The 25643-nt window shown below is 46.5% G+C and overlaps 1 protein-coding gene and 1 non-coding gene across 6 annotated transcripts; both read left to right on the forward strand.

The window, feature by feature from the left end:
• Positions 1–298: 298 nt before the first annotated feature.
• Positions 299–25036, forward strand: dhodh (dihydroorotate dehydrogenase). Of its 5 annotated transcripts, none has more exons than XM_072517986.1 (9): positions 299–429; positions 7991–8203; positions 11020–11219; positions 12851–12933; positions 16431–16618; positions 18044–18157; positions 19035–19188; positions 22170–22329; positions 23342–25036. In XM_072517986.1, the coding sequence occupies exons 1-9, from the start codon at positions 388–390 to the stop codon at positions 23433–23435; spliced, it is 1248 nt and encodes a 415-aa protein (XP_072374087.1). In that variant the 5' UTR covers positions 299–387; the 3' UTR covers positions 23436–25036. The 5 variants fall into 5 exon arrangements, with proteins under 5 accessions (XP_072374087.1, XP_072374089.1, XP_072374088.1 ...); XM_072517988.1 differs by lacking the exon at positions 299–429 and adding an exon at positions 3806–3939; XM_072517987.1 differs by lacking the exon at positions 299–429 and adding an exon at positions 3833–3957.
• Positions 17901–17965, forward strand: LOC140384969 (small nucleolar RNA SNORD98). The gene has a single exon (XR_011933251.1). It is a non-coding gene; the product is annotated as a small nucleolar RNA SNORD98 (small nucleolar RNA).
• Positions 25037–25643: the final 607 nt, after the last annotated feature.

Here is a 25643-nt window from a genome sequence, read left to right on the forward strand (position 1 = left end):
TCAGGTATTCCAGATCTGGAGAGCAGTAGGTCGCCAGGGTCGCCACATCCAAGCACCAGGAGGAGTTGATGAGGAGGCACACCCCTCCACCCTCCGCTTTGCCTGATGATGCCGTGCGGTCCGCCCGGTGAATTGAGAAGCCTTCAGGTTGTATGGCACAGTCCGGTGAGGCAGGGGTGAGCCATGTCTCTGTGAAACAGAGCACACAGCAGTCTCTTACATCCCTCTGAGAGGGAAGTCTGGCGTTACGTTCATCCAGCTTGTTTTCGATCGCTCAGACATTTGCCAGGAGTATGCTGGGGAGAGGAGTCTTGAAACCACGTTGCTTCAGTCTAACCTGCAGACTGCCGCGTTTCCCACGCTTCCTCGGTCGGCGGCTGCTGCTGGATGATCCTGGGATCCGATGGGAGACGTCAGCCCTTGTGGAAGGTAAGTGGTTGCGTCTGCCGGGGTCCAGGGCGCTGGCGGGGACCAGGGCGCTGTTTACGTATCCGGCGTCACGTCTGGCAGGGTCCCGGGCGCTGGTTGAGGTAGAGGGGTTGCTAGGGGGGCATGTTTGTGATCCGGATGGATCCCGGTGTTTTGCGAGCGCGGGAATACCTTGCAGCGGGTTCAGGTCCTCGCGCGGGGTCTCCGCTGTTTCGGGGGTCCTGGGTCGTGGGCAGGGGCTTGCCGAGCAGGTTATTCTGGGTCCTGTGGTCTGTTCCTCCCTGGGCGCTCCTGGGGTCGGATCTTGAAGTAGGCCCGGTCGAGCCTCCACGTGGATTTTTCTTTCTTCCATCACCAGGTAGGTCGGGGTCGCTGGGCGGGCCTCTCGGGGTCGGGTCGCTGGGCGGGTCTCTCGGGGTCGCGTTGGGCCGGGTCTTGCCGTCGGGGGTCGGGTCGGGAGCTCCGGGGACTGGGCCAGGCGATCTGGGGGTAGCGTCGGTAGTTTGGCCGGATTGGGAGCTCCGAGGTCCGTGTCGCGTCCAAATCGAGGTCGGGGCTTCACTTCCGGTTTGGGCCCGATCTTCTTCCAGGTCGCGGAGGTCAGGTCGGGTCGGGTTAACAGGTCTCCAAGGGCCTCGGAGGCTGTTCAAGCCTGCAAGAGAAGACAAAAGAGAGAGGTTAGTAATAATGTTAGTTTTAGAATTAATTTTTAAAATATGTTCCTTTTTATATCGGAGTTTGTACCAATACATTTTGCAATTAACTCAATCTAAACCTACTACCGGATTTTAACTCTTATTAGAAAATAAGAGATCCAACAAGCGGCAGGATGTCATGGGGAGGGGAATCGAGGGAGGCTTGCCCGTGATACCCTCATAACTGTCAGGTTCCAAGAGCATAAAACTAAGTCCCATCAGAGGAGACCTCTCCTCTAGCCCTCCAACTTCTGAGGGAACAGCCAAACCATTGCTGAGAGGACATGTCCTGCATTCACATTTGAGCCTCAAGAATTTAAAACTCACTTGGGTCAGATATTAGCTGTGGTCATTGGTGTCTGATAATCTTTATTATTGTCACAAGTAGGCTTACATTAACACTGCAGTGAAGTTACTGTGAAAATCCCCCAGTCGTCACATTCCGGTGCCTGTTTGGGTACAGGGAGGGAGAATTCAAAATGTCCAATTCACCCAACTGCACGTCTTTTGGGACTTGTGGGAGAAAACCGGAGTGCCCGGAGGAAACCCACGGAGGCACGGGGAGAATGTGCAGACTCCGCACAGGCAGTGGCCCAAGCGGGAATCAAACCTGGGACCCTGGCACTGTGAAGCAACAGTGCTAACCATCTCTTATTAACTCTTACCAACTTTTACAGATGCACCATAGAAAGCATCCTATCTGGCTGCATCACAGCCTGGAATGGCAACTGCTCGGCCCAGGACCGCAAGAATCTTCAGAGTCATGAACACAACCTAGTCCATCACATGAACGTGCCTCCCATCCATACCTCCCACTGCCTGGGGAAAGCGGGCAGCACAATCAAAGACCTCTCCCACCCGGCTTACTCACTCTTCCAACTTCTTCCATCGGGCAGGAGATACAAAAGTCTGAGAACATGCACTGACTCAAAAACAGCTGCTTCCCCACTGTTACCAGACTCCTAAACGACCCTCTTATGGACTGACCTCATTAACACTACACTCCTGTATGCTTCACCCGATGGCGGTGTTATGTAGTTACATTGTGTACCTTGTTGTTGCTAACTTTTGCCTTAATTTAATTGCTCTGTTTTATCACCTTTGCTCTTGAGTCGCCAGATATCTTTCTGATACCGCCACGTGGTTCAAGTCCGAGTAATAATCAATAATCCAATACACCGCTTAGTAAGATTTAAATCAAAGCACATTTATTATACACAGCAATCACTACTCATGTATAAATTCTACGTCTAAGCTACTTCTACAACTAACAGGCCAAACTTAACTTGGAACTGGCCCACCAGGTCAGGGAAACGAATGGCCTTTCGTTCGGGTTCTGAGCCTGCGGGATTCGAAGTTGGTACAGATTGGTAGCTAGGAGCGCCTATCTCGTAGCGAGCGTTGAAGTAAGACTTACTAGATTTCAGCGATGGCTGGACCGGTCACTGTCAAGGGTTGGTTCGCATTGCTGAGTGACCAGAAGAGGGGCAGAGGGCGCAGAGAGCCATTTGAACTTGGACTCTATTCTTATAGTCCCCAGGGGCTTCCCGCCTTTCGGGGCGGACCCTGTACCTGGTTCCAAGTGATTGGACTTTGTCCCAATCACTTGGTTAGATTTTCTCCAATGCTGGAGCGATTCCTTGATTGATGGGCGGTCTTGCGGTGGTCGTTCACCTCCCTTTGTGTAGGCTTCTGCTGGCGCCGACGAGTCTGGGTTGGCTTTATGTATCTAAATGTTGCTCATTGTTCCCGGGGATTGCTCATTAATATGCAGATGGTTACTGGTATCGATCTTGTCTGGCCTTCCCACAGGTGAATACAGTCAACCTGCAGCTGCTCGTTTGTGTCCTGTTGGCTGACTTTCCCATCAGCCTTTGCCATTCGCCATTTTAAATCGGGAGTTAGCCATTCTAAATCAGGAGTTAGCCATTTTAACTGGCTACATTGTGTTGCCCTATTATGTATTTTTTTAAATTTCCTTTTCTTTTCATGTACTTAATGATCTGTTGAGCTGCTCGCAGAAAAATACTTTTTACTGTACCTCGGTACACATGGCAATAAACAAATCCAATCCAATCACTGTGCTGCAGTGCCGCACGTGCTCACTCTGTCAACTGAAAGTTCAGCAAGGGAGAACAGCAATGGGAGTGGAGGCTGGATGCCACACCACGCAAGGATGCACCACTTGCAAAGGAAGTGCACTGAGCTTTCATCGTAAAGTACCTGTCTTGGTTTGGGACACTTTAGCAGTTAGGATGCACAGAGTTACATATCTGATGATCCCTCCTCAATCATTGCGATTCCTCAAGTTCTGAAAACTCACATCCGAAGCTCCTACCAAACTAACCTGAGCTGCTGCTCTGATATTCACAGGATTTTGGAAGCATCAGAATTAACACAATTCATAAATGTATTTTAAAAACTGATTAAATTTGCATTTCTGGCCAACCACCAGACTTTTGTAATGGGTCCTCTGAATGTTATTTAGCTATGCACTGTTCAAAGCTATCAAATGGATTCAGGTATTCTAATTTGAAATTCAACATTTTTGACTGTAAGCCATGAAGTTGAGGCAAAGGACAGGTAGGAAAGTAAATTACTCCAGTTTTTAATTTATCATTATGACTGCACACAATAAAACAATCCACTGGCCGGGACTGCACACAGTTACACAGGCTGTGCAGTGAGGAGGTTACACTTATGCTGTTGCACTGGGCGGTCCCACTCTTGCTGCACTTCCCGTGTGTCCGATTTCCCCGAGTCGGCCTGTTCCGGGAGCGCAGGAAGCCAATAATCTGCCATTGAGGACGGAATGGTGAGCAGCACATTGCAGGTAGAGGCTGGACTGCAGGAGAAGGGCCCATTGCAACAGTGTAGCACCGCTCTGCCTCCTCCACCTTCGGCACAGCGCAGTGTCTGCCCTGTTCCTTTGTGTGGGAGCAGCTTCCCCCATGTGCCAGCCACGGTGAGGCAGAGAGTTCCGCACTAAAGCAAGCAGTAAAAGAAAATGCATTGTGTACTTTACCAAATTTACCTTTTTATTTTGCTTAAACAAACTTGCAATGTAACGGTGAAAAATGTCCACGGTCTATCACGATCCTGCCTTAAGTTAAATTTAATTGTGTCGATTAATACAAGAATGCATGTGAGTGGGGTTAAAGTCGACATTGCGTTTGTAACTCTTGGACATTTTATTTTTATGTGCATTTGGCAAAAGTTCAAAAAGTGATAAGAATGTGATTGTAAATCTTGATACCCTGGGGGTTGCGGGGGCGGTTTTCTGTGCCGATGTTAGAATCTGTCTGATCAGGCTGAATCTTTTCTCGTGTTTCTGGTTTTTTTTTCCTTCGCACACATCCTCGATGGCTGTGAAATGTTAATTTTCTAAGACCACGTTGTCCCATCTCAAACCATTCTAACAAGGCCCAAACATTGGAACTTTCCCTGAACGTGTCAGGCTGCCTGGCTTCCTGTCCACTAATCCACTGAATGGAGTCATCTTCCTCCTCAATTGTACATCCCAATCCCCACCCACTGCCTCTGGTTTAACTGTTTGTTTGCCACTGTCTCCACTCCATCTGAGAATTACCTTTCTTTTCTACTGCTTAGAATTATTCCACCCTAACAGTTACAAAAGTTTGCTGTCTTTTTCCTTGACTTCTGAAACCTTATCTCTTTGATCATTTTAAAATGCCTCCTTTTTTCTGTCCAATGCCCCTCCATCTTGTAAAGTTCTCTGCTATATCCTGCTACACCGCTATATAAATGCAAGTTGTCCATTTAAAAAAAAAAAGTACACCATGTCTTCCGGTGGCGGCCATGGAGTGAGTGGTTTTACATTTGGTAGCTCCCGCTCAAGGTGTTTTGTTTTTTTGTCCTTTCCCTGTCTGAGGGGCGGAAGTTTGGATGAAAAGAGGTATAGGAGAATCTGGAGGAGGTGTAGGAGTACCTGGAGAAGGTGCAACTCCTGTGGCTGGCGGGTGGATGCACAAACTAGGAGTGGGCCAAGAAGAAGGGAGCTGTTGGAGCAGGAGAGTCTTTGTGGTGCTCCACAGGCTAAGATGGCGGAGGGCAAAGGGCCTGGTCTGTCCATCTAGTGGTCAACTGAGCAGCTGGTGGACTTTTTAAACACTAAGTTCAGCCAGCAGAGGAAGGAGGCCCTGGCCAAGGTGGTGGGAGCCGGTTAAAGCAGGGACTGACCTAGTGGAGCAGAGGCTGGAGTCCCAGGGCCGGGCGATCCAGAAAATGGAGGAGGCGGTGGGGGAGCATGAGGAGCAGGTGGCCAAGGTTGGGCTGATGTGGGAGACCCAGAAGAGGCTGAAAGAGAAGGCGGAGGATCTGGAGAATCACTACAGAGGGGAAAATTTGAGGATTGTGGCGATGCTCGAAGGAGAGGAGGCTGGCATGTATATGGCCAAAATATTGGAACAGTTGATGGGGGTGGGGGCCTTTGACTAGCCCCTGGAGGTCGACCGAGTGCACACGGTGCTAATGAGGCCGCAAGTGGGTGAGCCGCCAAAGGCGATGCGGTTGGATAAAGAGAAGATTCTTCAGTGGGGGAGGCAGACGAGGAAGTGCACTATACTAACACAGGCATCCATCTCCTGATATTGAAAATGGACAACAACCCGGAGCAGTGTGCAGCGTACCGTCCAATATCGTTGTTGAATGTGGCGACGTATTGGCTTTGCAAAATGAGGGCTGCGTTCCGGGGTGATAGGCAAAGACCGAACGGGGTTTGTGAAAGGGAGACTGTTATCACCAAATGTGAGGAAGCAGCTTAATGTGATTATGATGCCTCCAGAGGGGCAGGAGGTGGCAGTGGCAATGGATGCGGAGAAGGCGTTCGATCAGGTTGAGTGGGAGTACCTATGGGAAGTGCTGGGGCGGTTTGGGTTTGGTCAGGGATTTGTGGACAAGGTCCGGTTGCTGTACAAGGCATCGGTCGCAAGTGTGCGGACGAACTGGGTGAGTTCGGGATATTTTGGGCTGCATCGCGGCACGAGGCAGGGTGCCCGCTCTTCCCGTTGATTTTTGCCTTTGCTATAGAGCCTTGGCTATGACGCTTAGAGTGTCACGGGATTGGAAAGGGATTGTGCAGGGGGCCGGAGAGCACAACGTTTCGCTCTACGTGAACGACCTGCTGTTATATATTTCAGACGCACTGGGTGGCATTGGGGACATTATGGGAATTTTGGAGGACTTTGGCCAGTTCTGCGGGTACAAGTTGAATATGGGAAAGAGCAAGATTTTCCCGATTGAAGCCACGGGAGAGGAGGTTAGCGGAGTTGCCGTTTAAGGTAGTGGGGGTGAGTTTTAGATACCTGGGCATTCAGGTGATACGGGGTTTGACCCAGTTGGTGGAGGAGTGGGTTTCAAGCGGTGGGATATGCTGCCATTGTCGCTGGCGGGACAGGTGCAGACAGTAATGATGATGATGCTGCCAAGGTTCCTGTTAATATTTCAGAACCTTTCGACCGTTGTCCCAAAGTCATTCTTCAAAAAGTTTAACAGCTGATTTCTGAGTTTGTATGGGCAGTGAAGACCCTGCAGGTCAAAAGGGCTTTTTTGGAGTGGGGACAAGGAGAGAGGTGGGTTGGTTGCCGAATATAATGAACTATTACTGGGCGGCGAACATCGCCATGGTTAGGAAATGGGTAGTGGGGGAGGGGTCCACTTGGGGGCAGTTGGAGGCGGCGACTTGTAGGGCAGCTTGAGGGCATTCTTAATAGTGCCTCTGCCGTTCTCACTGGCCAGTGGTGGTGTCAGCTTTCAGGGTATGGGGGCAGTGGAGGCAGCATTTGGGACTGGAGGGTGCCTCGGTGTGGGCACTGATTTGTGACAGCCATAGGTTTGCACCAGGGGGGGCTGGATGTGAGGTTTTGGAGATCGTGGCAGGCAGGGATTGAGCGATTAGGGGACCTGTTTGTAGGGGGCAGTTTTGTGAAATTGAAGGACCTGGAGGAAGAGTATGAGCTGCCCGGGGGAATGGTTGCAGGTACCTGCAGGTTCGGGATTTTGTGAGGAGAGAGGTGCCCTCCTTTCCTGGGTTCTACCCTTGGGGTTGCAAGACAAGGCGCTGTCAAAGGGGGAGATAGGGGAGTGGAAGGTGTCCGATGTCTACAAGGAGCTGATGGATTGGGAGGGGGCTCCAGTGGGGGACATAAATAAAGCTGGGAGGAAGAGCTGGGTGGCGAGGTGGAGGCCAGGACGCGGAAGAGGTCCTGCGGAGGGTGAATTATTCCTCGTTGTGTGTGAGGCTCCGCCTCATTCAGTTTATTGTGCCTATGACAGTAACATGGATGAGTAGGTTTTTTGAGGGGGTGGAGGACAGATGAGGGCGGGGAGGCTTGTGAATCATATCCACCTATTTTGGGCATGTCCGAAACTGAAGGGGTTCTGGCAGGGTTTTGTGGACATGATGTCTGAGGTGTTGGGGAGGTTAAAGGTGGCCCTGAGTCCAGAAATGCCGATATTGAGGTGTCGAAAGATCCGGGAGTCCAGGGGGCGAGAGAGGCCGATGTTTTGGCCTTTGCCTCCCTGATAGCCCGGAGACGGATCTTACTTGGAGGAGGGACTCTGAGCCACAGGACGGGAGGAGGGGAAGAGAGTGGGGCGCAGGGGGCGAGTGGGTGTGGATTATTTATAATGTTGTATAATTTTATTTCTGCCGTGACTTGTTTTTAATGAAAACGCCAGAATAAAATATATATTTTTAAAAATAGACCACCAGAAGCCATGTCCCTGATTGAAACCAGCCTTGCAAGCATTTCCAGCACAGCTCTTGCTATTGGTTAACAGTGGGAAAGATATTCTCTCTTGTTTTGGATTCAATTTGAATGGTGTTTTTATTCTCCTCTCCACAGAGACGTTTACGAGAGGCTGTTCAAGTGCTGGGCGGTGGCGCTTGTCTGTTTCTCACCTATTGCACTGCAGTTGGGGATGAGAAGTTTTATGCCAAACACCTGATGCCTGTTCTGCGGAGGATTGTGGATCCTGAATTGGCTCATAACCTTACTGTCCAGTTTATTTCGTGGCGATTAATCCCGTGGTCGAAATGCAGGGATTCGTCTGCCCTGGTAAGTACGCCATGAGGTACAACATCCCCAAAAACATCTTAAAAACTCCCATGGGCTGTTGAACTTCAGCAATTAGGGAACTGAATGCATACCTTTTATTGGCTTTACAAAGTGAATTTTGAAATTGCTGTGAATAGTGTTCTCGACAATCTTTGCACTCCCAACATTCGCTTTTTCATGTCGTTCAAATTATTAATCTGCTCTTCTGTCATGTGAGAGTACCTTTAAGAAATGGGTGTTTATAAATGGGTGTGTATATAAATATCCATAGTGAGAATACCTTTAAGAAATGGGTGTATGTTACTGCAGTGATGTCAGAGTGGGTGGAGCTGGGCTGTCTGTCAGCTTTTTACTTTTGTTTTAGGCTGCTGCAGGGTGTGTTTTAGTTTTGTTTCAGTGTTGGAGACAGAGCAGGTGTACTGTTGATCTCTCTGCCATGAAAAGACTATCTCTTGATCATTTGGTGAATTCAGAATTATAAATGTTCTCAGTAGTGAATGTAAACCTAATGTGCTTCTGTTAAAAGGTGTTTCTTTTGTCTTCTGGATGTTGTTTGGGAAGTTATTAAGCATTACTTAGTGTTGTAGTCTTTGGGGGCTGTATTTGAATTAATGATTGCTAAGATGTTCACTATGTTTTAAAAAGGTTAACTTGAGTTCAGAGAATAAACATTGTTTTGCTTTAAAAAATGCTTTTCCATTTCTGCTGTACCACACCTGTAGAGTGGGCCGTGTGCTCCCCATACCACAATCTATTAAAAGTTGTGGGTCAGGTGAACTCCATGATACACTTTGGGGTTCTCTAAACCCTTGCCCATAACACTTCACAAAAGTGCTCTGCTCTTTACCTCACTCTTCGTTTACCCCACTCCCGCTTTTGTCATCCTACAGAATCTGGAGTGATCTGACGACAGTTTCTTATAACGAGCACGACTTGCCCCGATTAATCACCCACAATGTTGCCTCAGATCTTCTGGTCTCTGGTCATTGATGACTGGATGCACGACCCATGATGTGCAGCAAGACTCTGCGTGCTGATTCTGTGGGAATTACCGGGAAGTTTGAACTTCCAGTGAGCAATTCCCGTGCTCCCCGGGATCCTCAGCAAAAGCCCTTCACTCTTGAGTTAGAGCCGGATGCTTTGGACTGATCTAACTCCAGGGTAATTATAGACCCCTCCCCTACCCACCCGCGGACTTCCCCTGATGAGCCACCCTGGCTATCCCTCCCATCTACCCCGATCAGACCTGACCCGAATACCACCCCTCCCCACCGCCTTGACCTGACCCAACTATTCCATGACCAGCCTTCACTCATTCATCCACTCATCCCTTCACTAACCTTCCCACTGGACAGTTAAACTTGCCTCACATCAGCTGGTGCTGTTAAAACATGCTGTGTGTGTCTTCTACACTGCTCGCAGCCCGGATTCCTGCTCTGGGGGAGTTCTCCTGTATCGTGGATCACAAGTTTAGCCTTTTTAAACATTTCCTGGTCCATGGGTAGTTTTCATTCTGAACAGCATCGGACCCTGTGGCCCTGACTGACGGGCAGATTTGGACCACTGTCTCTTTGTGAAGCCTATATTGAAATAACCATGCAATTCCATCCTTGCTAAAATCCTGCTTTGTAAATTAAACTACTTAACATTTCTTAACATTTTCTTCTCTTTGCTAATCTTGGAAAGGAAGTTGCTATGGGTATAAAGTGTGGAACACTGCCTACCTTTCAGACAAAAATAACAAATGGGAGAAAATATACCCTAAGCTTTCCGTGAGCAACGGATGGCTATTGCAGTGATTTTAATTTCAAATGCAAAGTGCTTCTGTAAATTGCTGTCTGATTAGTGTTTTTGTATCATTTGTGAAGTTTGAGGACTTTTCCAGCCATGATTTTATTTGCAAGAAAAAATTAGTTTGAATAGATGTGATAAAGCTCCGTTTATGTACATGTCACTGTATATATGGCATGTCACTGTGTTAATGTGAAAAAGAAATTCAACATCAGATTTAGTCAAATTCACATCAGAATAATGGAATTCACGTTCCTGCTGCTTGGAAAATATTCCCAATTTTTCTAGGTTGTGGCGAGGTGACTGAGTACGACAGACGTGTCTCCTGTTTGCCCGTCTACTGTCTGATTATTGATTTGACTTGCCAGATCCTTCAGACACCTACTGTGAGCTCATAAGCTGTTTCATTTTCAAATGCAACTTGTTCTTTTGAAACTCTTCACAGAGGTAGAGTGGCTTAAGAGGAAGAGCAGTTCACCGTCACCTTCTCATGGGCAATAAGCTCTGGCCCAGCCAGTGACGCCCACAGCCCATGAATGAATTTTTAAAAATCTAGCATGCAGGAAGGACATGCTGTGGCGGTTCTGGGGCAATTTCCAGACAGCGGGTCTGAGATTGAGTGACTGTAGGAGAGGAAGGGAAGTTTAGAAAATAATGTACTCGAGCCAGAAAATGTCAGTAGTCCTTGGTACGCACGACCTAGCAATGTGCTTCAGAATAACTTGCGTTGTGTATAGGGTTGCCAACTCTGGAAGTATAACTGAAGGGTTCTCCGCCTCCCACCGGCCCTACACTAGAAAACCGCCTGCCCCCTCTCTGCAATATTTTTATTATTAGTAAATTAAAGTGTTCAAAGGAAAAAGGGGGAGGAAAGCTCTTCTGCGTAATTTGCAACAAGATCCAGGAGGTTAATTCTGGAGAACCCGGGGCAAAATTGGTGGGTTGACAGCCCTAAGTGTGTGGAATAACCTTGGCTGCTGAATGTTGAGTTTGCCTCATTCACCAGCCATTCTGACCTGTTTCAGGAGGTAAATGTCTTTGGCCAAAAGTTCAAGAACCCAGTGGGAATTGCAGCCGGGTTCGACAAACATGGCGAGGCAGTGGACGGCCTTTACAAGATGGGGTTTGGATTTGTGGAGGTCGGAAGCGTCACACCAAAACCCCAGGATGGAAATCCCAAACCCAGGATCTTCAGGCTGGAGCCTGATCAGGCTGTCATCAACAGGTAGGCGGAATGTGCTGTGAGTATAACTCCTTGCAGTTTGTCCTATAATGTGTCGAAAATATTTTGGGGTGGGTGGGAGCTGGGCGAGGTTGGCCTGGTACTGCATACATCCCACAGCGAGGCAGACATTCTGCCGAGACCCTCCGCCATGGCAGTCACTGACTGCGCGACACCTTGGATATCTCCTGTGCCAGTAGCCTCTGGGGTTCCTCCAAGCCACTATGGATCTGCTGGAGTGACGCTGAATGTCCCGGCTGCTCCCTAATGTCTCCATCAGCTCCAGGTAACTGTTCTACAGGCTCAGCTGGGTCCTGGGATCCAGCATCCCTCCGACTGTTGCCTCGCCTGGAGGTTCCTGTCTCCACCTGACGTGCATCAGCAGCAGTGTGGTGTGGTGCCCACCCGAAGCCTGACCATTAACATTTCCCACCATGTGTGTATCCGCACTGGTGGACGGTGGTGATGACAGCTGTGCCACGACTATTCCGGTGGCATCCTCAGCTTAAGTGAGGATGTTTCAGACCTTGTTAGCGGGGTGCTTGCAAGCGAGGTGCTGGCGAATCTGCTGGCGAGCCGGCTTTAGGGGCGAGAAGCCTGTATGGCCTTGTTACGTGGACCAATTAACGTTGAATAGCATTGTCAGCCTCGCTGGGCCAGACGTCTGGAAACTCGCTGCAATTCCTGCTCGCTAAACACTTAGAAATCTTTCCAGAGAATCGCTCCAGGGAAGAAGGCGGTGGAATTTGATGGTCTTGGTGATAGCATGGATATGTGGAAGTTCATCTAGAGGTCAGACCATCGAGAGCAGTGATGGTGGTGAGAGTTGGATCAGTGTACATGTGAAAAATGACTGTGTACATTGAGGACTTTTTCAGTCAGGCATTTGGGTTCGAAGGAACAGATCTATGCTGGTGTTTACGCACCACACAAGCCTTCTACTCAACATCATTTTAATTTATAAGCAGAAGCGTGCGAATGCACTGCTGCCCAAGTTAGCTGGCACTGGCCCTTGCGCATGCTAGCTTGGGCCCCCCTCCCCCAGCTGATGGTCTAGGAGCAGCATGCAGCGAGGTGCGCAAGACTCAAACCGGTGAATTTCCTGGGATCATCGGGTCCTTCAGGTTTGAAGCCAAGTGTCTGCAAGTATTTTATAGCAATCTGAATTCCGCCCCTGATTCTCTAATGGGCTGCTGCTGGTGGCAAATCGGGGCCATAGAAATGAGCAAAACCCACAAACACTTTGTACTACAGTAGGCCTTATTGAATGTGGCCCCCGTTTATGTTCCGGGATGTTGGGAGTTTGGAATCTCTCCCAATGTCTCGTCCTGATGTCCCCAATCCCCAATGATGAGACATGGAGATTCCGTCATACAAAGCATTGGAAATCTCTCTTTCCCCCCCCCCCCCCCCCCCCCGGTGACTGCACCGGAGTGGGGAAATCCCCTCACATACGGGACTGGACGTTTCCCGTATAATAAGGTCCTGGGATGTATTCCGGTCAGGTGCTGTGCCCCTCCAGTGCAGTGTGTGAACAAGCACTCCTTTGGAGAGCAGCAATACCAAGAATTTGGTGTTTTTCTTTGTCTTTTTATCTTTTTCAGAAATGTCAATTTAATTTTTTTTTAAACCAGGTATGGTTTTAATAGTCATGGTTACACTGTCGTGCAGCAGAGGCTTCGAGCTCGGTCACAAACCCAGGAACAGCTTACGAAAGGTAAGAGCTGGAACGGATTCTGAAGAAGGGTCCTATTCGATTTGAGACATACTCTGTTTCTCTCTCCACAGACGCTGCCAGACTTGTGAGTTTTTCCAGCACTTTCTGTTTCTATTTCAAAGTGTTGGAGTACAGTGCCTAATTTGTTCTGAACCCCGCTTCACTCTTTATTCTTTCAGTTTATTTGGTTTTGATTTGACACAAACCATTGCCCAGCTTTATTTTTCTATTTCGTCTGCATAACTTTGTATTTCAAGGTGCAGGTGGTGAAATTTGATCAGCAATTCGGTAGGAAATGGACAGCCTTGGGTGTAATACTGTTTCTAGTCACATGGTGGCAGCAGAAGAAGCTTTTACTGCAAATACCGGCCACCCTGATGCAAGGAACTGAAAATACTCGCCAGATGTGGAGGGTGACAAATGAGTTGATCTTGCAAGTCTGGATACTTTTCAGAATTGGAAGATCTGAAATCGTAACTTCTGAGCTCCCCCAGCATCGGATTTAGAGCGGTACCCTAAAGATAAAGGTGCACTGGGGAATTGCTCTCGGACATTTAACAGTAGAGGTGTGCAGGGTAATTGCTGAGAAGTTACAACTTCCTCTGGCCAATTTGTCTGCACTGGGAAGCATCCAAAAATGCAATTTAAATCGCAAACGCGGATGGTTCTGGCAGTGTTATAAAGAAACTCTTCTAATTTCTGGGTAACTACTGTAAATACACAGGGAGGCAATGGCGTAGTGGTATTGTCACTGGTCTAATAATCCAGAGACCCAGGAGCTTTGGAGACCCTGGTTCGAATCCCACCAGGGCAGATGATGGAAATTGAATTCAATAAAAATCTGGCACTGAAAGTCTGATGGCCATGAAACCGTTAGTGTTACTGAACATCAAGCATACAACCATTCTGGCAGTAAGCAAATGAGTAACAAGATATTACTATACATCATATAACAGAAATCATCCATTCAGCTGCCTTTGCTGCTTCCCTCCTTTTCCTAGCCCACTGGGCCAAACTTACTCTAAGTAATTACTAATGTACTGTCAGCTCTCAAATCCTTGCATATCATTCCCAGAACTGTACATATGAGCCCCCCAATCAGGTTTCAGCCCCTATAACATTACTGAAAAGGCTCTTACTAAAATTTCAAATAACGCCCCAGGTGATTGTGACATTGGTCAACTACTCTTCCTTGAATCTTCTGCCGCCTTTGACATAGTTGACCACCACACCAACTTCCATCAATGCCCCTGCTCCATTATTGAGTCAGGCTAGATTGTATAAGCATAGTTATCTATACAGTCATAGCTGGAGAATCACCAGGAATGGCTTCTCGTCCCACATCCACACTGATACTGATACGCCCCCCCACAGGATCAGTTCTTGGCACCTTCATATTTCTCATCCACATGCTGTTCATTGCTATCCACATGTTCAGGCATTGCATAATTCTTTGAATTACGCAAAGCAAGGGGAACAATTGTTCCTTGCTGCATTATCCATGTCAGTACCTCAACAAATCAGAGTTGACTTGCAACCAATCTGCACTTTCTCATGCAATATAAGCTGTTGTTCTCTCTGAAATTTGGAAACTGATGAGTGCATGTCTCTCTCTTTCAGCAATAATAAAGTCAGGTTACACACATAGCTGCTGACACCCTTCCTTGCCCCACCACCAGTTCCCAGTTGTGCAAAGTTTTAAATTTTCATTCTTGTCTTAAAACTCTTCTGTGGAATTTGCACATTCTCCCTATAACGGGTCTCACCCCTACAACCCAAAGATGTGCATGCTATTCCTCTGTTTTCTTATGTTCTATTTTCAATAAATTATATCTCTTCACCTTCTTTTCCAGAATATGTTTTCTTCTTGATTGGGTACAGTTCCATGGTTTCCTGGTGTTGTGCAGTACCTTTCCCAAGTGACCTGTTTTCATTTATAACCTTTATCAATGAGTTACAGAAGGCTGCAGCAGCACTAAATGTGTCAGACCACACCCTGAGCTTTTTCTCACTTGGTGTGCATTTAAGCCACCATCAGAAGGAGTGGGTGGATAGTGATAAGGAGATGGAAATCTGGCTGAAATTATTTTCCATATTCTGGGGAAACTGAGATCATTGTAGCTAATACAACAAAGAGAGGTGATGTTAGGTAATTTGGACACTTTGAATACTCCCTCAGTGTACCCGAACAGGCGCCAGAATGTGACGACTAGGGGATTTTCACAGGAACTTCATTGCAGTGTTAATGTAAGCCTACTTGTGACAATAAAGATTATTATTATTGTCGATTGTTGTAAAGAAAAACATCTGGGGCTGGATTCTCCGCAGCCCCACAGCGAAATCGCATTCGGCACGGAGGTGGAGAATCGTAGCCGGTGCCGCTCCCGCGATTCTCCGGTCAAAAGAGAATCGCTCGAGCCCGATTTATGTGGCGCGACTAGGGGGGCCATTGACAGAATCCCATCCCGCGCAATTCTCCATGCAAAACTGGTCGAGTTCCCGGCGGTGTGGTTCTAACCACGTAATGGCCGTCGGGAACCTCCGGATGAGTCCGCAGAGGTCCTGATGGTGGGGGTAGGGGGGGGGGGGGGGCCTCATGGGCGGCCAGGGCAGCGATCAGGCGGCTCAGATCCGCGGGCGCACGCCATCTCGGGGTGGGGGGGGCCTACATCTTGCAGCTGCATGCGCGGACTCACGATCAGAAGTGCGGGGGCCCGTATCCGCAGCTGAAGTTGCGAGGAACACTCGGAGGCCTTGCAAGAATAGCTGTAAATTATTCTGAGGAAAGTGAAGAGTGAAACGCCAGCATTTTTACGCTGGTGTGGGGACATAGCCCCATTTTTGTAGAATCCAGCCCCTGGTTCACAAATGGCCTTTAGGGAGAGAAATCTTGCATCCTTACCTGGCCTGACCTATATGTGACTCCAGACCTACAGCACTGTTTATCCCTCAAGTCAAGATCACCAAAATATTTTATTTCTGGGACCTTGATGCTGTGTTTTTTTCCACAAAAGCAACTGTGACTTCACGTCAGAATTAATACATTGTCTGCAAAATCCTTCAGGGTATCTCGGGAGTGTGGGAGACGCTACATAAATGCAATTTATTTCTTTACTGCTAAACAGGATTTGGTGCTTCTTCAAAGCCAATTTGTTAAGGGACTAAAAATCAATGGGGTCCCGTAGTCCTTGTGTGTTTCACCCCTCCCACACTTATCATTTGCAATCGGGACACTGGCACAGGTTCCAGGGAACTGCAGTATGGAAATTTGTGACACGAAGGAAAATTAAAGAATGAAATGTTAGTGGGGAAACTCCCAACCATTTCCCTGGCATTGGAATTGTAAAAGCTGTTTTAATCCAGCTGTGACTAGCAACTGTGTATGAAAGATGTCTGCTTTCTGTAGAACTTTTAAGTATGATTCCTGTCAAATGTTCTGATGGCATCTCCTTCCAGAAATAGCCATTGTGTGAATTGTTTGGCTTATGTTTTGGAAGCGGGAAGACCTTTGGGTATCAATCTCGGGAAGAACAAGCTGTCCAGGGACGCTACAGCCGATTATGTGGAAGGAGTCAAGCAGCTGGGCCAATTAGCTGACTATCTGGTTGTGAATCTGTCTAGTCCCAACACCCCGGGTTTAAGGGCACTTCAGAATAAGGAGGACCTGCGGAAACTGTTGAAAAAGGTCAGCAAGCAGCTTTCTTATTTTTGGTGTGTCCGATCAAGCAGCTGAAAGCAAAACATCTGCTATTTCTGTAACTCCGAGGTAGAAATGGAGCTTGTGGATTCAAGTCCAACTCTTAACGTTGGAAAGCAAACCCTAGGCTGCCGTTCCAATATGGTACTGGAGGGAGTGCTACACCGCCGGAGGTCAAACCTTTCAGGTGAGACTTAAACTGAGTTCCCACCTGCCCTCTTGTTTGGACTTAAAAGATGATACTATTTTGAAGAAGAGAAAGGGAATTCTCCACAGTGCCGTGGCCAATATTTAACAAACATCACTTAAAACATATCTGGTCACTATCGCATTGCTATTTGTACAAATATTGGCTCCTACATTACAGCTGATTACACACCCAATGCATTAATTACATCTCTGACTTCACGTGCAACTTATTTAATTACATATACCTCACCTCTGATTACACATCCAACATACTTAATTACATTACAACTCTGACACATCCAATGCAGTAATTACGTTACATCTCCTGACGACACATCCAATGTATTAATTACATTACAACTCTGATTACACATCCAACATTTAATTACATTACAGCTCTGACCACATAGCCAACATATTTATTTACATTACGACTTTGACTACACATCCAATGCATGAACTACGTTACACCTCTGACTACACACCCAATGCAATAATTGCATTACAACCTCGACTAGACATCCAATGTATTAATTACATTCAAACTCGTGACTACACGTCCAACATATTTAATTACATTACAACTCTGACTACATATTCAGTGCATTTATTACGTTACACCACTGACTACACATCCAATGCAATAATTACATTACAACCCTGACTGAGCATCCAATGTATTAATTACATTCCAACTCTGACTACACATCCAGTATATTTAATTACATTACAGCCCTGATTACACATCCAGCATATTTAATTACCTTACACCTCTGACTGCATATCCAACATACTTAATTGGATGTGAAACGTGTTGCGACGTTCTGAAGTCATAAAAGACGCTATATAAATGCAACTCTCTTATGTTAAGGAAAAAGCAAATATCTGTCAGAATTTATTATTTTTTACTTCTTGCCAGTGTTGGTTTGTATTTAATGCTGACAAGTAAAATGTTGCATTCTTTAATTTAAAAAAATAAAATAAAATATGGGTCCCCAAATTTATTTAGAGCATTGATGTGTTTGTGCTGTGAGAAAACCTTGCCTCTATCATTTTCAGAACATCATGTTGCTTACGGATTGGGTAATGATGTTTAATCCTATTCCATTGCTGAAATGACAGTGTGGAAGAAAAGCTACTGAACCCATGAAAAAAAAATGAAAAAAAATTAGAAACAAATGTTGGTTACGGATTTTGTAGCCGCTGTTTCTGATTCTTTTACAGGTGTTGAAGGAAAGAGATGCTCTGAAAATCAACCGGAAGCCAGCTGTATTTTTAAAAATTGCTCCAGATCTGACAGCTGAAGATAAAAAAGACATTGCTCGTGTTGTAATGGAGGTGAGGTCAACACAACTTCGTGCAATTGAACCTCCAACAAGGCCAGGTTCACTTTCCACACCTGTAGCCTGATTACAGGTCTACCGCTTGGATTTAGTGATTTTAACATTGAGCTATAATAAAGTGAGATTTCCATTTGGGTCATTGTTAGGTAACAAACCCCAGAGGAGGTAATGAGCTCTTATTCTGAGTGTGTATCTCAGCCTGATCTTGGGTTTCAGGATTCTGATTGCTGGGACTAGATTTGCAACTGGGCTGGATTCTCCGCTTCCCCGGCCGCGAATTTCTTGGCCGCGCGCTGTTTGCTGGTGCCGAGATTCTATCTTCCTGCTGCTTATCGATGGAATTTTCCATTGTAACCACCCATGCCGCCGGGAACCCCATGGGCTGGTGCTGCCGTTGAGAAAAGTGAATCACAGCGACCGGAGAATTAGAGCCACTTTCTTTTCCTTGTGTCTGTACTTTGTAAATTGTGTTAGACAGGGAGAGGGGTTGGGCCTGTCGCATCACTGCATTGTTCTGATTATCCAGCCACAATGTGGGGTAGCACAGTTGCTTCACAGCTCCAGGGTCCCAGGTCGATTCCTGGCTTGGGTCACTGTCTGGGCGGAGTTCTCCCCGTGTTTGCGTGGGTTTCCTCCTACATCCAAAGATGTGCAGGCTAGGTGAATTGGCCATTCTAAATTGCCCTTGGTGTCCAAAACGTTTGGGTGGGGTTACTGGGCTGCGGGGATAGGGTGGAGGTGTGGGCTTGGTTGGGGTGCTCTTTCCAAGGGTCAGTGCGGACTCGATGGGCCATATGGCCTTCTTCTGCACTGTAAATTCTATGATTCTATATGCAACCTTCCACTTAATGTACTCCTCTTCGAATTTTCAGCTGGGAGTTGATGGTCTAATCGTGACAAACACTACAGTCAGTAGGCCACAATCTCTGAAAGACCCACTGCAGACTCAGCCTGGGGGCTTGAGTGGAGCTCCACTGAAGGAAATGTCAACACAGGCTGTGAAGGACTTTTATTCACTAACCAAAGGTACAATTCAGCCACGTTGAATCACAAATGGCATCAGTGACAGGGAGTTCAAATTCAACATTGGTGTAAGAGGACTGGCGCAGCAATAAGCAGAAGGGCAGAAATTGTACTTCCTTTATCTGGAGGTTGCTCATTTAGCTCCATACAGGATTGTTACGGCGCAGGAGGAGAACATTTGGCCCATCGTGAGGATCATGAGTTAGTGCAATTCCCCTGCATTTTCCTTGTCCCCCTGTATGTTTCTATTCAACTAATCCTCTACTATGCCTCAATGGAACCTGCCTCCGGCACACTTCCAGGCAGTGCATTCCAGACCCGAACCATTCAGTGTGTGAAAAGCTTTTCTTTACATCGCATTTGCTTCTTTGTCAAACCACTTTAAAGCTGTGCCCTCTCATTCTCGACCCTTTAATGAGCGGGAAAAGTTTCTCCCTGTCTGTTCTGTCCACCCCCTTACAATTTTGAACATCTTTATCAAAACGCCTCTTAGCCTTTTTAATCCAAATATACTCACTCGGACTATGTCTTACTCAGGATCAGATCTCTCTCACTGCTCGCGCGGCACTTACTGATCATGAGCTTGAAAAAGTCATGCTGAGAAGAGTCACTCTTGGCTTAGCTTCCTGCTACAGTAATCAACACCTATTCTGGGAAAGGGCTGACAAGTGATTGACAATTAAATGGCACTCGGAGAGTTACCTGTTTAACTAGGCTACTTATTTACCAGTTGAATTCCCACTTTGATCCTAATTCCCAGGTATACTCACTCAGACTGTATATCACGCAGGATGAGGACTCTCACTGCTCGCGTGCCACTTACTGATACAGCAAAGATGGTAGTTTTTCTCAAGGTTTTTTAAAAAACATTTTTCAGATGAAGCTGTCATAGTAATGAACTAAACGGACAACATCAGTTCACTATTTTAAAGTGCATGTGGCCTAGTAAAACCCATAATGATGCAATTAAATGTATGGAGGTTCTGTGGGCCAATTACACAATGTAATTTCAAGGTAGCATGCTCTACATGGTGAACTGCAGTGCCCTCAGTGATGAGTAATATTTCAGAATGTACTATTGTCATGTGAATGTCCGATAAGTGTGCTTTATCAAGTAGCTGCAGTGATGTCAGTGTGTGGGTGGAGCTGGGCTCTGCTCTGCTTTTTACTATTGTTCTGTGCTGAAAGCTGTTTTGGCTCTGAGTTTAGTTTTGCTTTCAGTTCGAGAGCTGCATTCAAACCAAGCAGATGTGTGTATTGATCTCTGCAATCTAAAGAATGTCACCAGATCAGTTGATGATTTCAAAGTAATCCCTGTTTCTGGAAGGAATGCAAACCTACTGTCTTTGATAAAAGGGTTTTTTGACTTATGGATGTTGTTAGGAAAGTTACTACGGGTTACCTATAGAGTACTGTATCTTTTGGGGGGTTATCAGGGTTGGTGGTTGATAAGATGTTTACTGTGTGTTTATAAAATGTTAACTGGATTCATAGAATAAATGTTTTTGTTTAAAAATACTTTTAGATCTCTGTTGCATCACACCTGTAAAGTGGGCCTTTGTGCTCCCCATAACCAAAATCTATTCAAAGTTGTGGGTCAGGTGAACTCCATGATATACTTTGGTGTTCTCTAAACCCTGGCCCATAATACTATGAAGACAGCTGAGTAAAGATGGTTTAGGGTTGCTCATGGAAACTTCAACGCAATCCCTTTTTCGCCACCCCTGGGGTACAAAATGATGTTGGTCACTTTTATTTTTACATCAGATTGAACTACAGCTTCACTACAATTGTCCTTTTCACTTCTGGGGCCTTTGTGAAATCAAGCCTAGAGTGAGAGGCGGATGTGTGTTCTTTCAACTTGGACAAGGGTGACATTTGAGAATTCACCAATTCCTTACTAGGATTCATGAATTTATGTGGAAAATTGCTCAATTCAAAATAGTCTCGCTAAGACTTGGAGAGGTCTTGGTTTTTTTGTCCCTTTTTCTCTCCTCTCCTGAAGATGTTGGCTCTCCTGCTAGAGCACAATTCCACAGGCACCATGTGTTCTCCAGTACTACTCTCAAATGGCTGTCGTTCAGGTGTGATCCTTGGCACGGTGGCATAGTGGTTAGCACTGCTGCCTCATGGCTTCAGGGTCCTGGGTTCAATTCCAGCTTCCTCTGCGTGGAGTTTGCACTTTCTCCCCGCTTCTGCGTGGGTTTCCTCCGGGTGCTCCAGTTTCCTCCCACAGTCCAAAGATATGCAGGTTAGGTGGATTGGCTATGCTAAATTGACCCCTTGGTGTCCAAAAAGGTTAGATGGGGTTACTGGATTATGGGGATAGGGTGGAGGCATGGGCTTAAGTAGGATTTCCAAGGGCAGGTGCAGACTCGATGGGCCGAATGGCCTCCTCCTGCACTGTAAATTCTATAATATCATCAGCAGTTTTGAGAATGGGGCTTCAGAACTGGTCTTGGCCACATGAGCTCCCAGCATTGCTCACAGTATTATGATGAGTAGTGGGATTTGACCCCTCCAACTCCAAGGCAATGATGCCAATTGCAACTCCCTCACTACAATCGAGATCGACTAATTTGGTGGAGAGAGATGATCAAACTTCGGTCCTCGTTGGTCCATATTAGTTCAGCTCCTTTTAACCGTCCTTCTTAAATTGCCTTCCACTCAAAATAAATTTTTGCTGGTCGGTAATATAATTGGGAAAATACACCTGCACTTTTGAATTTATAAATTATACGTTAAAAAAATTTTGAAAAGCCTCGGCCTGGTGGAGTATGGTCAGTGTAACATGCAGTTAGTTACCGGCTCCTCTAGTACAAGTTAAGTGTATGCTGAAATTATCTGGCATTCCTGTTGGCGGGGGTTCCACCGACGGCAGCCCCCCCGCACCACATTTTCCCTGCCGGAATAGTGTGCAGCCAATGGTGGGCCGTGTCCACCACCTATAGTGTATCTTATTGCAGCTCTGCTTTCTTCTGCAGGGAGAGTTCCTATTATTGGGGTGGGTGGAATCAGCAGTGGAGCTGATGCCCTTGAGAAGATCCGCGCAGGAGCCACTTTGGTCCAGTTGTACACTGTCTTTGTTTATGAAGGACCCCCCGTGGTAAACAAAATCAAACGCGAGCTGGAGCAACTGTTAAAGTAAGTGTGCGCTACTGTTCAAGTATTACTCTCTTAGTCACGCAATGCATTGGCAGTGGGATATTTTAGAAACTTACTGATTTTGCCATGATGTGTTTGTTGGATGGCTGCAATATTCTTGCTTGTGGGAAATAGATTCCCTGAGAATGCAAACTTGTTGGAGAGGAATATCCATTGAAACTGGCAGAGCAAGGTTGCAATCAGACCCCATTGAAATCCCAGTTCCAATCCATTGTAACTGCTATGGAATAATATTAATATTATACCAGGACCACACCGACACACACCGTGTGCAACATGACTGGACACTAAACACCACGTTGGAGGGTGCAATGTAGATTGTCTTTGGTATTCTCTGGGTAATCATTGCAGGATGGTACTTTGGAGCAGCATGCAGTGACACACACCATCACGTCATTGGTTTAGCCTTCCATGTCCCTGAACTCCCTCTTATAGATTCCAGGGAGGCAAACATCCCAGAATCAAATCCTGCCATTTCGTCATACTATTCAGGTCATTCACCCATCTGGCCTGGGCTTGCAAAATCCTGCCAACTCTCCTGGCTTGAGACAATTCACACCTCTTTAACCTGTGATTATCCCTCTCTCCATTCGCTCCATCTGGACCTGTAAAGACTTAATTACCTGCAAAAATTCGCATTGAAAGTATCATCTTGCATCATTGACTTTGTCGATACATGTGGTTGTGGAACCCACCTCTTCACTCATCTGATGAAGGCACTGCGCTCAAAGCTAGTGTTTTGAAACAAACCTGTTGAACTTTAACCTGGTGTTGTAAGACTTCTTACTGTGCTCCCCTCAGTTATCTCCACACTCAGGTCATGTAATGGATCAACGGGTTTGATTGACTGTTCTGGTTTCGGGTATCAGACTCTCATGAACTGAAATTTTTTGCACTGCCAGTGCGTAATTTTACCATCTTGGGCTACGAGGGCTAATTTTGTTGTGTTTCTTCAAGCAATTAACAATTCTATATGTTTTTTTTTTTACAGGGAACAAGGATTTTCCAGTATTGCTGAAGCAGTGGGTGCAGATCACAGGCCTCGAGAGATGCAGTTACCAGCACTTGTAAAGGGCAGTGTTTGAGCTGGGCCTGTTGCCGCATTCAAAGCAACTACTGCATGATCACATGTTGACAAAAGAGGAGCGAGAAGATGATTAGAACATTAACCCAGATGATTACTCACAACCACTGGAGTTCAAACTGATAACGGAAAATGAGAAGCCCTCGTGTCTTCTCGTTTATCTTCTTTGGATAAACCCTTGGGAATTGCTAAGGACTGAACTTTTGCATTAATTAATGCCATAAATAAAATTTACAGCCTATTATGTTTGGCTGCCAGTTTGAGTGATAGAAATGTAGACACTGGTTTCTTCGAACAAGAATTTTTGACGGTCGACTACAGAGATAATGTGATTCTCACCCGCTGAAGAGTGGATAATCACATTTGTGTATTGCTCTATCTGCAAGATCCCCGTTCCGAGAATGAATTGCTTCACAGTCAATCCTCAGTTTGTTCCTTTTTTCCTGAGGTAGTTCTTAAGCTTGAAATGTTGCTCAGCATTTCCCTTCCTATTGTACTAGGCAGCTTTGAAAATCCATGGAGGTTCAGCTGGTCATGTGACATAACTCTGAGTTCAAAGTTACCAAGTAGAAACCAGCAACAATGTAGTTGAATCAGATCTCTGCTGTTTCTGGGATTTCTCTGCCAGACGTACAAGAAACTGAACCCCCAGCCTCGTACAAAAGCAAATTTGCCATCCACTGGGGATGGAGTTGTCCTAAGTCAGGATTTCCTATTTCTCTGGCTAAGTGGTACCTGCATTTATTGAGCAGACATTAACCAGCAAATACTGACTAAAAACATAACAAGGTAGAGTATGAGTGAAAGCTAGCCACAAATATAAAAACAGATAGTATGTTATTGAATAACTAAAGCTAGCTGGTGGTGGTGCTTTAGAGAATGAGGCTGGGGAATTTAAGATGGAAAAACAAAGAAATGGCAACGGCATTGAACAGGTATTTTGTGTCTATCTTAAAAGGTAGAGGATGTAGATTCCTAAAGATAATTTCACCCCATGCCCTCCCAAAAGTAAAGACACCCCTGCTATGGGCTCACTGAGATCCCCTGCTTTTCAAACCTCCCCACGCCCCCTTTTGGCCCTCCCCTCCCCGAACCACCATTCTTCACCCCCCCCCCCCCTCAAACCTTCCGGAGGCCCCCATATTACCTGTGTCATGTGAGAGTACCTTTAAGAAATGGGTGTTTAAGAAATGTACCTTTAAAATATGTGATGTCAGAGTGTGGGTGGAGCTGGGCTGTCTCAGCTTTTTACTTTTGTTTTAGGCTGTTTGTTGCAGGGTGTGTTTTAGTTTTGTTTTCAGTGTTGGAGCTGAAGCCAGACAGAGCAGGTGTACTGTTGATCTCTGCCATAAAAGACTATCTCTTGATCATTTGGTGAATTCAGAATTATAAATGTTCTCAGTAGTGAATGTAAACCTAATGTGCTTCTGTTAAAAGGTGTTTCTTCTGTCTTCTGGATGTTGTTTGGGAAGTTATTAAGGATTACTTAGTGTTGTATTCTTTGGGCGTTGTATTTGTATTGATGGTTGCTAAGATGTTCACTGTGTGTTTCAAAAAGATTAACTTGAGTTCATAGAATAAACATTGTTTTGCTTTAAAAAATACTTTTCCAGTTCTGCTGTACCACACCTGTAGAGTGGGCCATGTGCTCCCCATACCACAATCTATTAAAAGTTGGGGGTCAGGTGAACTCCATGCTACATTTTGGGGTTCTCTAAAACCTGGCCCATAACACCCGCCCTTCACCCTCTTCATGGGCATGGTCCCCTTCAGACCCTGAACCTCGGCAGTGCCCCCCCCCCTTGGCAGTGCCTGGGTGCCACCTTGCCCTGTCCGTGTACACTCTAGGCCTCCAATGACCTGGAAGACCTTCCAGGTGCTGTTCCGTATGGTCCAAGTTTACGTGAATCCGTACTAATCTGGGCCAGGCTAGGGTCTCCCATGAAGCGTACACCTCACAATGCCCTCTCTCTGTCCCCACAGAGATGGGAGAAGGCCCAGACGGTTGGTGGGGCGCTGGACATCAGAGTCCTCAGCCCCTATGATGAACAGGCTATGGGGGTCGCGAATGCGGCCGAGGACATATCGGCCAACGATATCGAGATGGCCCTGTGCCTAGGGGTGAGTATCCACCGGCCTCCACCCAGATGGCCTGTCACGTGTGTTCATGCCAGAATAATGATCCTCCCCTCCCACTGACCACACGTCC

The sequence above is a fragment of the Scyliorhinus torazame genome, chromosome 10, assembly GCF_047496885.1.
Source record: "Scyliorhinus torazame isolate Kashiwa2021f chromosome 10, sScyTor2.1, whole genome shotgun sequence".
In the NCBI taxonomy this organism is placed as follows: domain Eukaryota; kingdom Metazoa; phylum Chordata; class Chondrichthyes; order Carcharhiniformes; family Scyliorhinidae; genus Scyliorhinus; species Scyliorhinus torazame.

Coding starts and splice junctions, on each gene's coding strand:
- dhodh (XM_072517984.1), top strand. CDS start 3,937: ATGGTGAGCAGCACATTGCAGGTAGAGGCTGGACTGCAGGAGAAGGGC. Junction 12,934..16,430: donor CCAGGAACAGCTTACGAAAG/GTAAGAGCTGGA, acceptor ATGTTTTGGAAG/CGGGAAGACCTTTGGGTATC. Junction 22,330..23,341: donor GAGCTGGAGCAACTGTTAAA/GTAAGTGTGCGC, acceptor TTTTTTTTACAG/GGAACAAGGATTTTCCAGTA.